At 35.1% G+C, this 10,964-nt stretch overlaps 1 protein-coding gene across 3 annotated transcripts in view; it reads left to right on the top strand.

Annotated features, from left to right (window-relative positions):
* The window catches only part of Zswim6 (zinc finger SWIM-type containing 6), a 146,548-nt gene that overhangs the window by 123,327 nt on the left and 12,257 nt on the right, over positions 1–10,964 (top strand). For all 3 annotated transcript variants that reach the window (XM_048800003.1, XM_015497275.2, XM_048800004.1), the window contains 4 exons: positions 3,775–3,951; positions 4,214–4,360; positions 8,102–8,248; positions 9,479–9,739. In XM_048800003.1, coding sequence (XP_048655960.1) covers positions 3,775–3,951; positions 4,214–4,360; positions 8,102–8,248; positions 9,479–9,739 — 732 coding nt within the window. The remainder of the gene's footprint in view (positions 1–3,774; positions 3,952–4,213; positions 4,361–8,101; positions 8,249–9,478; positions 9,740–10,964) is intronic.

Raw genomic sequence — 10,964 nt, 5'->3', positions numbered from 1 at the left:
CTCTCTCTCTCTCTCTCTCTCTCTCTCGTTTCTATCCTGCTTTTTCAGCCAATCTCTTTCTATTGAATTGATCCATTTAGCTCAAGTCCCTCTTCATCAAAACAACAACAACAAAATCTTCCTTGGCCTCATTTTCTATCTAGCTACTAAAGGGTTTTTTGTTTTCAGAACCAGATTCTTAGCTAGCTAATAACTCTTGAAAATACAGATTTCATTCGCTAATTTATACCACTACTTTTGCATGATTTTGTGTCTTTTTTGGAGAAAAGTTAAAAGACCTGAAAGTCATTACAGAAGCAAGTTGGGATTAAATTACATGAGGAGAATCTAGAATCAAAACTATCCTCTATGTGCTGGTTTTATAAGTAGTTGGTACTACTAAAAAGAAAGAGTTTGGCAATGTGCTGAGTTCAAATGAGATATTACCAGTGTTTTTAGTCTTTACAAAGAAAGAAAATGGTATGTATTACTCTCTAGAGACTTATCCAATCAAAAAGAAAGATGATTGTCTAGCTCTGTCAGCTTTGTGTAGGGATATTTGCCTTGAATTCAGTATTTGAAATACATTTTGTCTTTATTGCTCATGATGATTTTATTTCATAACTTCAAAGAAAATAAAAGTACCCCTTAGGCCCCCAGTTTTTTTCCAGACACTCAGAATTTTCAAGTTTGGCTGTGCAATATTTATTCTGTTGGTCGCTAAGAAAGGATATACTGACACCTCACAGGCAATCTTTTTTTTTTTTTTTAATTCTTTTGGTACTAGGGATTGAACTCAGGGGCACTCAACCATGGAGCCACATCCTCAGTCTTATTTTGTATTTTATTTAGATACAGCATCTTACTGAGTTGCTTAGTGCTTCGCTTTTGCTGAGGCTGCTTTGAGCTTGTGATCCTCCTGCCTCAGCCTCCCGAGCTACTGGGATTACAGGCGTGTATCACCACACCCAGCCTCACAGGCAATCTTGATTTCTTTCTATTTTCATATTTGGATTCTCTATGTTTCACTTCCTGCTTTTGGGGGACGGCCATTCTAATATTTTATACTTTACTTTTTACTCTCCATTTATTATGTTACTCTTGGTTAAACATGAATATTCCATAGGCTTTAGAAAACTGGTAAGAAGTGATTCAGCCTCCTCATACCACAGTTCATTTCATTTACAGTTTGGCCTAAGAGGTCCTGGTTTCATAGCTGTTTTACCTGAAGGCACCAGAGCACCTGCTCTCAGGAGAATGCCCACACCCTCCTGATTGACTGTCAGAAGAAGCTGGGGCTCAGATCTGCAGTACCTCAGTGCTCTCTTCCCTAGGAGAGAGTTGGCAGTGGCCAACAGAACCCAGCAGCTGTGCCATTCCACCTGGACTGAATGTGCCTATGCCACAGGCCATGGCAGGATTTGATGTATTTACACATTAAAGTGACTATGTATAGTGCTTAGAGGCAATCCTCTTATGAGGTCCTTTGTTAGAATTCATGAACAATAAGATTAGAATCTATATTTTGAAAGAGTGTTTTTAAAAAATATACTAGAATAACAGCCAGTGTCTTATTTTTAATTGTTTTGGTAAAAAACTTAAGACTTTTTCCCTTTTACTGTTCTAAATTTCCCAAGTTTAATTTTAATTAGGTAGTCTGTTTCTCTTTTTTTTTTTTCAGTCTTAACTATAGTAATTGAATAACCAGAGAGACATCCAAGGTTTTAAAAAAAAACACCTAATCAATTGACACCTAATCAAATCAGATTTTCAGTTTCACATCTTTTTAACCCTTGTATATGTGTATAGAATCAATTCTTATGCATTGCCATGTTATGACAGAACTTTATAGCCTTCATTTTCTTTTAAATATCATTTTATGAGAATTGAGCCTTTTTTGTTACCATTTGTTTTATTGTTCATCTAGAGGTTATCCATGTTAAATGCCTGGTGTGTGCCCTCTACATTTCTCTGTGTTCCCACAGTCACATATAAATAGGTGAACAGTTCATGTTTTTTTTTTCTAATGAAATTAGCCCCTACAGCTTGCTTTTACTAATAGTACAACAGATTGTGAGCTCTTGTTCTTTTAATAAATGCTTAATACTAAGTTGCTCTTAAAGTTTCTTTTTAGTTTTAAATTCTATTTCTGTGATTTGAGCTAAACAAATTAACTGAAACAAGAGGTTATGGAACCAGTGTCATCCTGGGTATAGACATATTCATTCTGCTCAGCAAAAAAATCAAAAACAAAACAAAAAACCCTAATAGGTTCAATAATGCAGGATACACTGTTCCACTCTTCATATATATATATATCGTTCAGCTGCCAGCAAGGAATCTAGGTAGGGGCCATTGTAGGTGATACGTGATTTTTTTATGCTTCTTAAATTATCTGTATTCCACATGTTTTGATATGTCTGCCATTCAGGTAAAGATATCTAACTTTCCCCGAGATCCAGCTGAAGTAATGTCTCTGTTAAGGACTTTTCAAGAGCCTTTCTGAATAGTTGAATTAGCTGAATTTGTAGTAAGGATATCTGTGGTTTGATCCCTTTGCCACCACCTGGCCGTGTGACTTTGGCAGTCACTTTACTTCCCTTGCTCTGGTCAGTTCTCCCAACAGAATAGAGAGACTGGACTAAAAAAGTGCTCCAGGAGCCATTCTTCTTAGCTTAGTTGTTCTTTGATTTTTTTTATGTTTTCGCTTTGTCTGAGCTCACATAAAGGTCTAGGGAGAGGAAGATGAAACCTTATCATAAGGAAATTCCATATTTTGCTTATACTTGAGTCTCAGAACATTTGAGCTAAGTTAAATACACATGAATAAAAATAGTTTGTTACCCTGATTTTCATTTGAGGTTTGCTAGGGTTTGTGAACCATTGATGGTAAGTTTGGAGTGGGGACCCAAGAGGTGGGAGAGTAGGTGGAATTTTTAGGAATTGAATATCCCATGAGCTGAGGTGAGAGTATCCTTTATTCCCCAAACATTTCTTTTCTTCGTCAGGTCCTGAAACTTGAACCCTCTTCGGAGTGTATGCTTCTGCTCTTTTGTGATTCCCCGGCATACACTATGCTGGGGACATCACACCAGTCATGGAACCTGTCCAGGAGTCAGGAGGCAGCCTGTAGGGGCAAGGTAAGTGCGCTGGTTTGTTTTGTAGCTATGTTGTGTGGCTTTGTGAAATGTTAAATATATGCATTTATGCCCTTTGGGATATAAAGTGGCATTTAATCATTATATCCCGAGAAGCATAATAGTTTTAATTGTGCAAAACCGCACAATATAGTTAAAAAATATAACCAAAAGCACAACCCTTATGCGTATTTTTAAAGGCTGAATGAATCTTCCTGAAAGGTTCCATGGCTGGTGTCACATCTCTTGCATAGTGTTTGTGAGAGCTGTTGATCCCATCAGGGGCAGCCCACCACAGCACCTCAGAAGTGGGGAGCAGTGAGTTTTCACATGATTTTTGTACCGAGTGCCTCTTTTAAGTGTATTTGGCATGGAAAGTAGACTTGACAGTTCTTTTTGCAGGATGCCTTTAACCTTAGCTTTAATGGCTGCCGAATGTTTGTGTTTGATAAAGCAAGTGAGTGAATGGTGGCTCTTTGGGCTGACTTGCCTCTTAGTACTTAGGATGTGAGAAAATTCACCCTTCGCCCTTCTGCTTAGGGGGTGCAGGACATTGTGTGTGGGTGTGTTCATGAACATCTGGCCACAGAATGGTATGACTGATTTATTCACATGTGAACAATAGCTGACACGGCTTTCTGAATTGTGGAAAAAACAGATTCATCGAACAGGCCACATCGGACAGTGTTCACACGAGCCATCGAGGCATGCGATCTCCACTGGCAGGATAGCCATTTGCAGCACATTATCAGCAGTGACCTATACACCAACTACTGTTACCATGACGACACTGAAAACTCCCTCTTTGACTCCCGCGGGTGGCCCCTCTGGCATGGTAAGTGGCCAAACCGGAAAGACATTTCCATGACTTACTTCTTTGTCTAGTTTCTATAGCATTATTAGAGTGGGAGGTGGAGAATTGAGGGATTCAATGGGAGATGGATGAATGCTTGGCAATAGGAGCTGGGTTTTTCATTCAAATCCAAGTCTAGAAATGGTTTCTCATGTCTTTTTAATAGTATTTTGGGAGAAACATCTTACTATTAAATCTGTTTTTGTAGACAGTGGCAACTTTACCCCATGGTTTTCTGTTTTAGAACATGTTCCTACAGCCTGTGCAAGAGTGGATGCATTACGTTCTCATGGGTACCCCAGAGAAGCACTGAGACTAGCAATAGCTATTGTTAACACATTAAGACGACAGCAACAGAAACAGTTGGAAATGTTCCGGACTCAAAAAAAAGGTGAATGTGAAGGAGTTTGTTTCCATTGGAATGGGATTCTTGGTGATGACCTCACTAGGTTTTGTATTCTTCTGGGAGAGATGGCTTTTGAAATTAGAGCCATAGAAATGGCTTTATTCTTGTAGAAATATTTGATAACTGCTGTAAAAAATGTTATTGTTTCCTTTTTCTTGGTAGAATATTGTAAGAGAAAATTTTAGAAACATCTTTTAGCGGGCACTGAGCACTTGCTCAGCATGAATGAGGTCTTGGGTTCCATCTTCAGCACCACATACAAAAAACATAGATTAATGTTTTAAGAAGAATTTTTCATTGTTTGAGTAACTGTTGAATATGTATGGATTATCTAACATGCAAGTAGTTTAGCCAAATATATTGTGAAAGTAAAATAATTATAATAGGACTCTGGGGATAGGCTGCTTATGTTTGAATCCCAGTAATAGGTCCAGCTGAGCAGCCTTAGACAGTGACTTAATTTTTCTGTGATTTAGATGCCTGTTCTGTAGAATGGGGCTCAGTAGAGGACCTATCTCTTAGCATTGAGAAGATTAAAATAGTTAGTGTCTATAAACTACATAAAACAGGACTGGCATGATTTTTAAGAACTTTAAAACTTTTTAGCAACAATGATTTGTACATGAGGACATGTTATTTATTTAAAGTGACTGTAACAGGACTCCTAGATTTTTTCAAGTTTTGTATATGACATCTGATGAACTGTCAGCTGACAGAACACATTTAACTTCTCTTTTAGTTTATTAATCTTTTAAATTTTTTATATCTTATTTATTTATTTTTGTGTGGTGCTACTGATCAAACCCAATGCCTCACGCATGTGAGACAAGCGCTCTACCCCTGAGCTACACTCAGCCCATAATCTTTTAAATTTTGAATAAGCAGTATAATGGTCATCCCAGAAGGTTGTATTATGCTTAATCATCAAATAGTGAAATTTATATATGCTTTTTCTCATTGATCTGTGTACCTGTTGTTCTGTAGGTATAAATTTAATTGTTATATTCATAAAATTGTTTCTATGAAATTAAATACTTTTGTTTATAAATCATAAAAATATAATTTTTAATGTGTCTTTGGTCAGTTTGTATTGTTTTTACTCTGTTTTAATTTTTATTAAGAAGGATAGTTTAGTTGCTGTGTGACTTTTTTTTTTTCCTTTTGGTTATGTGTTTTTGTTGTTGTTGTTGTTGTTTTTTGGTACCAGGGATTGAACTCAGGGACACTTGACATCCACATCCCCAGCCCTATTTTGTATTTTATTTAGAGACAGGGTCTCTCAGTGAGTTGCTTAGCACCTTGCTTTTGCTAAGGCTGGCTTTGAACTTGAGATCTTCCTGCCTCAGCCTCCTGAACTACTGGGATTACAGGTGTGCACCCACTGTGCCCAGCCTGTTTTTGTTTTTATTCTTCAGGTTATTACACACCATACACTTTGAGTGTAACTAAATTATTAAAAGTTGTTGAAATAGGCTGGTGTTTGGAACATGTGTTTGCCAAAACTTTCAGTACCCTCTATATTGGAATTATTATGAATGTTAACACTATCATTTATACAGCAAAAAAATAAAATCAAAATCAAAATTTTCAATTTGAGCCAAAGAATGAAAAATTCAGATAGATTTGGAATGTAAGTAATCATCATATGTGACTACTTTGTTCAGTTCTTCCTGTTCTTCACATCATTACTGATGTTTGCAAAAAATATTGCTAGAACTTTTGGAAAAATTTTCTGAAATTCTTCTTCCCCTAAATATTCACATGATTTTTGACCAAAAGCATTTACTTCTGTTTAGTATAAAGGATAATATTCAGGCTAGGAAAGAGTACAGCATTTATTATATAGTGCAAAGTGAGCTAACTCATGATGATCATCTGGTTTTTTAAAAAAATCATATAAATTTTACTAAGAAATGTTGGTTTTTAAATTTTGTGTAGTAAAATGTTGCGTTAGCTAAAAAATACAAAGTATACAAATGTTAGTTCATTTAGTTAAGTTAGAAAGCATGTTAGTTTGGACTCCTTTGACTGTCTTTGATATAATACTATAGCCTAAATCTAGACCATTCTTAGACCCTTTTCTCTTTTATCATGCAAGCAGTGGATATTTCTATTTCATACTAGTCTTTAGTATTACTAAGATTTTGTAATACACCTGTATCTTTCCCTGCTTTTTTCTTGTTTTTGTTGTACATCCATATTTGAAGAATAGACTTTTGTAGCTATCATAAAAATCCAAAGTGCCGGGGCTGGGGTTGTGGCTTAGTGGTAGAGCGCTCGCCTAGCACATGTGAGGCCCTGGGTTTGATCCTCAGCACCACATAAAAATAAACAAACAAAATAAAGGTATTGTGTCCAACTACAACTAAAAAAAAAAAAAAAAAGATATTTAAAAAAAATCCAAATGCCATAAGAGTTGCTTGTTAATGGACCAAGATTAGTAAATGTAGTATCTCAACATTATCAGTGTTTCTTAGCATGATTTGTTAGCTTCTTGATTCTGAAAACAAAGTCCTTTCTTTTTTTTATTTATTTCTTCCATTTCCTCAGTTTCTATCACTTGACAATTGATTTGTTTGTATAAACACAGAGCTTACCTTAACACAGGTTTTTACCCCCCAACATTAGACTATTCTCAAGAGTAATGCTCATGTTTCTTTCTTTCTTCCTTTTTTTTTTTTTTTTTTTTAATGCTGGTTATGTATTAGAAAACCAGTGGTAGAAACCAAAGGGAAGGACCTTTCCAGGAAATCTAGAACCAAACAAATAAATTTTAATACATTGTGCCAAGCCATTTTTCATTTATGTGTATTCATAGTTAATAATTCAAAACCAGAAGACTTCTGAAGGAATGATGAATTCATGAAATGACTCTTTGGCTGTTTATAAGTCAATTTTTTTCTTATTTATTTTTCCTCATAGCTTTCATGCTTTCCTTTAAGGAGGATCTACTGTTATTTATTATCTTAGAAAACATTTAGATACAGTTAATATTTTACAGCAGTGGAATATATCTTAAAACATTTGCAACCTTTTCCTTAGAAGTCCGTAACTGAAGTCCGTAACTCAACAGTGCTAACATTCTGGGGGAAAAAAATGAAAAGAAAAATGCTTCTTCCACATATGTGTTATCTTCTTCTGTTCACCTTTGTGACAAAGATCCTGTCTTAAATAACTTAGAGATCCATAATAAGGAGGACTTCTGTGATGTGAAAGGGAGTGATTTAATGATATTAAACCATGGAAATCTGTGTCTAACCCAGGACCTTTAAGTCCTTAATTTAGATGATCCAGTGAGTGCTGACTCCTGAAGACAGCTTCTTGATGTAGTTGTAGAGTTAACTACTTGATGATTCCAGAGGTCTTCATATCACTACCTTCTCAGAATAAAATTTGGAATTTATTAATCCCCTTACAACATGATTTAATAATGTGAGTAGTAATGTTAAACCAGTACACTGGATACATGAATGAAATAAATGTTTGAGAGCTGTCCTGGAATTTAGTACCATTTATATTGATTTACATGTAAACTTTTAGAACTCAGAATGGTTCACAAGTTAGGGATTATGGTACCTTTTGATTTTTTTTTTTTTTAATTAAAGGGGGATTTCCATCTGTAGTAGTACTGATTTGTCAGGATGCTACTATTAAACAATAAAGTCTTTCCTTCCTCTACTTCCCTCCTTTCCCCTCCCTATCTCTCAATTCCCTTTTCTTATACAGAGCTACCCCATAAAAGCATAACCTCAATAACCAATCTGGAAGGCTGGGTCGGACACCCCCTAGACCCTGTGGGGACTCTCTTCAGTAGCCTTATGGAAGCTTGCCACATTGATGATGAAAACTTCTCTGGGTTCTCAGATTTTACAGGTAAAGCCATTGGCATTACTATGATGATTTTGTTTGTTTTGAAACCCTGAGTGGCATTAGTCTTTGCTTTTCTTTATAGTATGCTTTATGAAACCATGTAGTTAACAATACCCATGATTAATAAGAGAGCAAGGAAATAGGCACTCTCAGGCTTTTCTGCCAGGCTTCCACAAGCAGAGAAAGGTCTTAGAGTCAACAACAGGCAGCATATGTCAAGATGTTTATTTTCTTATGGCCAATAGGTCTGCATCTAAGAATTTATCTACATTTATGACTGTTTTCCAACAGAAAGATAAAAAGTAAGGATAGACACCATAGCATTTAGAGCCATAAAAATTAATTTAGTTGATTATTAAATTTATCTTTTCATTAAAATGACTTAAATATTTTAAATCTACTTTAAAGGGAGTATTAAATGCCATTTATAACTGTTTTACATCACACATTCCTTTAAAGTGGTATTTTGAGAGTTCTCTTGGCCCCTTGAACACTAAGAATCATCCCTGCAAGAGCCATGGTGGAGGTAAGGAAGGGATACAGGATTGCTCTGTTGTTACTCCCATAGCTGGTGAACTTAGAAGGTTAATTATCTTGCCCTTCATAATTTCCCCTGTAGTGGTTGCTTTTATGGATTAAGGGTGCCCCAAACTCTTTGTCAGGACTGAAGAAGGTATGGGTATGAGTTCACTTTCCTTGGGAGTTAGATGATCGAAATTTGTTACAATTTGTAATAAAAGCATCTTAACAGTCAAGAGAATGCTCAAAGAATCAGTCCTCTGATGATAACTGAAAACTCTGGGATAAAACAAAAGACCCTAAAATTGAGTAACATATGTTAGATTACTCTTTTCATTATAAATTTCAACAATGGAAACTTTTCTTTTTTAATTCCAGTCTTTAAAAAAAGTGGTGTTATTGTAGTTATCATGTTTAAAGTCTTTTTTCATTCCTGAGGATTCTTAGTATAATGCATAGTTTTCTTTTGTGACTCATTTTTAGTGGGAGAAAATATTTTTAATATTCTATCCTTCAAAACATACACACTTAGTCACCCATGGTCTCTTTTAGAAAGATTGGAAAACTATGCACTTTAACCAAAAAACACGTTTCTGGTTTTCTTAGAATTAAGTCAATAATTTATTCTAGTACTAGGTAGAATAAATATTTGTGCCTATCAAACTACCTGCTGCAAAAGTAGTTTGACTCTTTTTCCTTTGTTCCATTTTATAGAAAACATGGGACACTGCAAGTCTCTGGAATACCAACATCTACCTGCACATAAGTTTTTAGAAGACGGGGAATCCTATTTAACCCTGGCCGTGGAAGTAGCCCTGATAGGGCTGGGACAGCAGCGTATCATGCCTGATGGGCTGTATACTCAAGAGAAAGTTTGCCGGAATGAGGAGCAGCTCATTTCTAAGCTTCAGGAAATTGAATTGGATGATACACTGGTGAAAATTTTTCGCAAGCAAGCAGTCTTCCTATTAGAAGGTAGTTTGACAAATTTTCCACTTAGTTAGCCAATTTGATTTAGGTACTAATCTTTCTTATGTTAATAGTCCTGTATGAATGCATTTAATATGGTTGTTCTGACTGATAGGATCTTAAGTGTCAAGAACATGTTCTCTGTTCAAAAAAATAGCATCACTGAAAAAAAAGTACAGATGTTTAGATTTGTATCATTTAGGTTGTAATATAGTATAGCCTGTTAGAAATGAACCTCATTTGAATGCTGCAAGCTTTGTAAAGGACCATTTTATTAATGAGTAATTCCTGAGATAAATGCGATTTTTATATTTAAGGAGTTGTTATTGGTAGTCATGTTCCTATTTGCTTAATCAGTTAAGTAATAAAGTAAAGATTGGCACTCCTGTAAATTTTTGACTGTTACCTGATATCTGTTTTTAATATGTCATGCACATGCTAACAAAAAACTAAAGGCTACAGGAATGACTTTCCACAGCTCTAATTTCATAGGATTCACTAGGCATAGATTGACCAAGGAAAAAGTTTTGTAGAATTTGTAAGGGAAAGTCAAATAAATGTTCTCCTTTTTCTCTAAATTCAAGATTTAAAGGGCCTAACAGATTTTGGTTGGGATTGTTTTTCAGATTTTTTTTCCTCAAAAAGATAAATGGAATTAGTATAATAACCTATTCTTTGTGCAAATTTTGGAGGTGTCTAATTGATAAAATAGCTTCTCTCTCACCAGTCCATGTGTGTTATCATGGGATTTTCTGAGATTGACCAGTTGAGAAAGCATAGTGTCTTCATTTTTTATCCTGGATTGATACTCGTGAAGGAAGGGTTTTAAACAAAATAGCATTTTGAACCTTGTTTGTTTATCTAAAACTAAAGATCTATTTGAAAGAAAATATTTTCTGTAAAGATGCACATTTGTATATCTTAGAAATGGATTTTAAAGGGAAAATATTCTTAAGGCAAGCCTTCTTAATAGCATCCTTCATTTTAATAAAAATTCCTAATTTTAATTTTGAAGTACTTTTCTGAAGTTATTTTTCCCTAAAGATACAAAGCCCATCTTTGGAAAAAAAAATTTTTTTAAAAAGCCCATCTTTGCAAGTTCATAGAGTAATCCTAGTTGTTTTCTTTCAGTTTCCTTCCATGAAATTCCTTTAAACTATAAACAGTATTGTTAGCCACAAACATTTTTAAAGGTTGACTATTACTGGCTGTACTTTTTTTTTTTTTTTTT

Source organism: Marmota marmota, unplaced genomic scaffold (assembly GCF_001458135.2).
Source record: "Marmota marmota marmota unplaced genomic scaffold, marMar, whole genome shotgun sequence".
In the NCBI taxonomy this organism is placed as follows: domain Eukaryota; kingdom Metazoa; phylum Chordata; class Mammalia; order Rodentia; family Sciuridae; genus Marmota; species Marmota marmota.
Note: the sequence above shows the minus strand (reverse complement) of the source record. Positions and strands in the feature narration are given on the sequence as shown.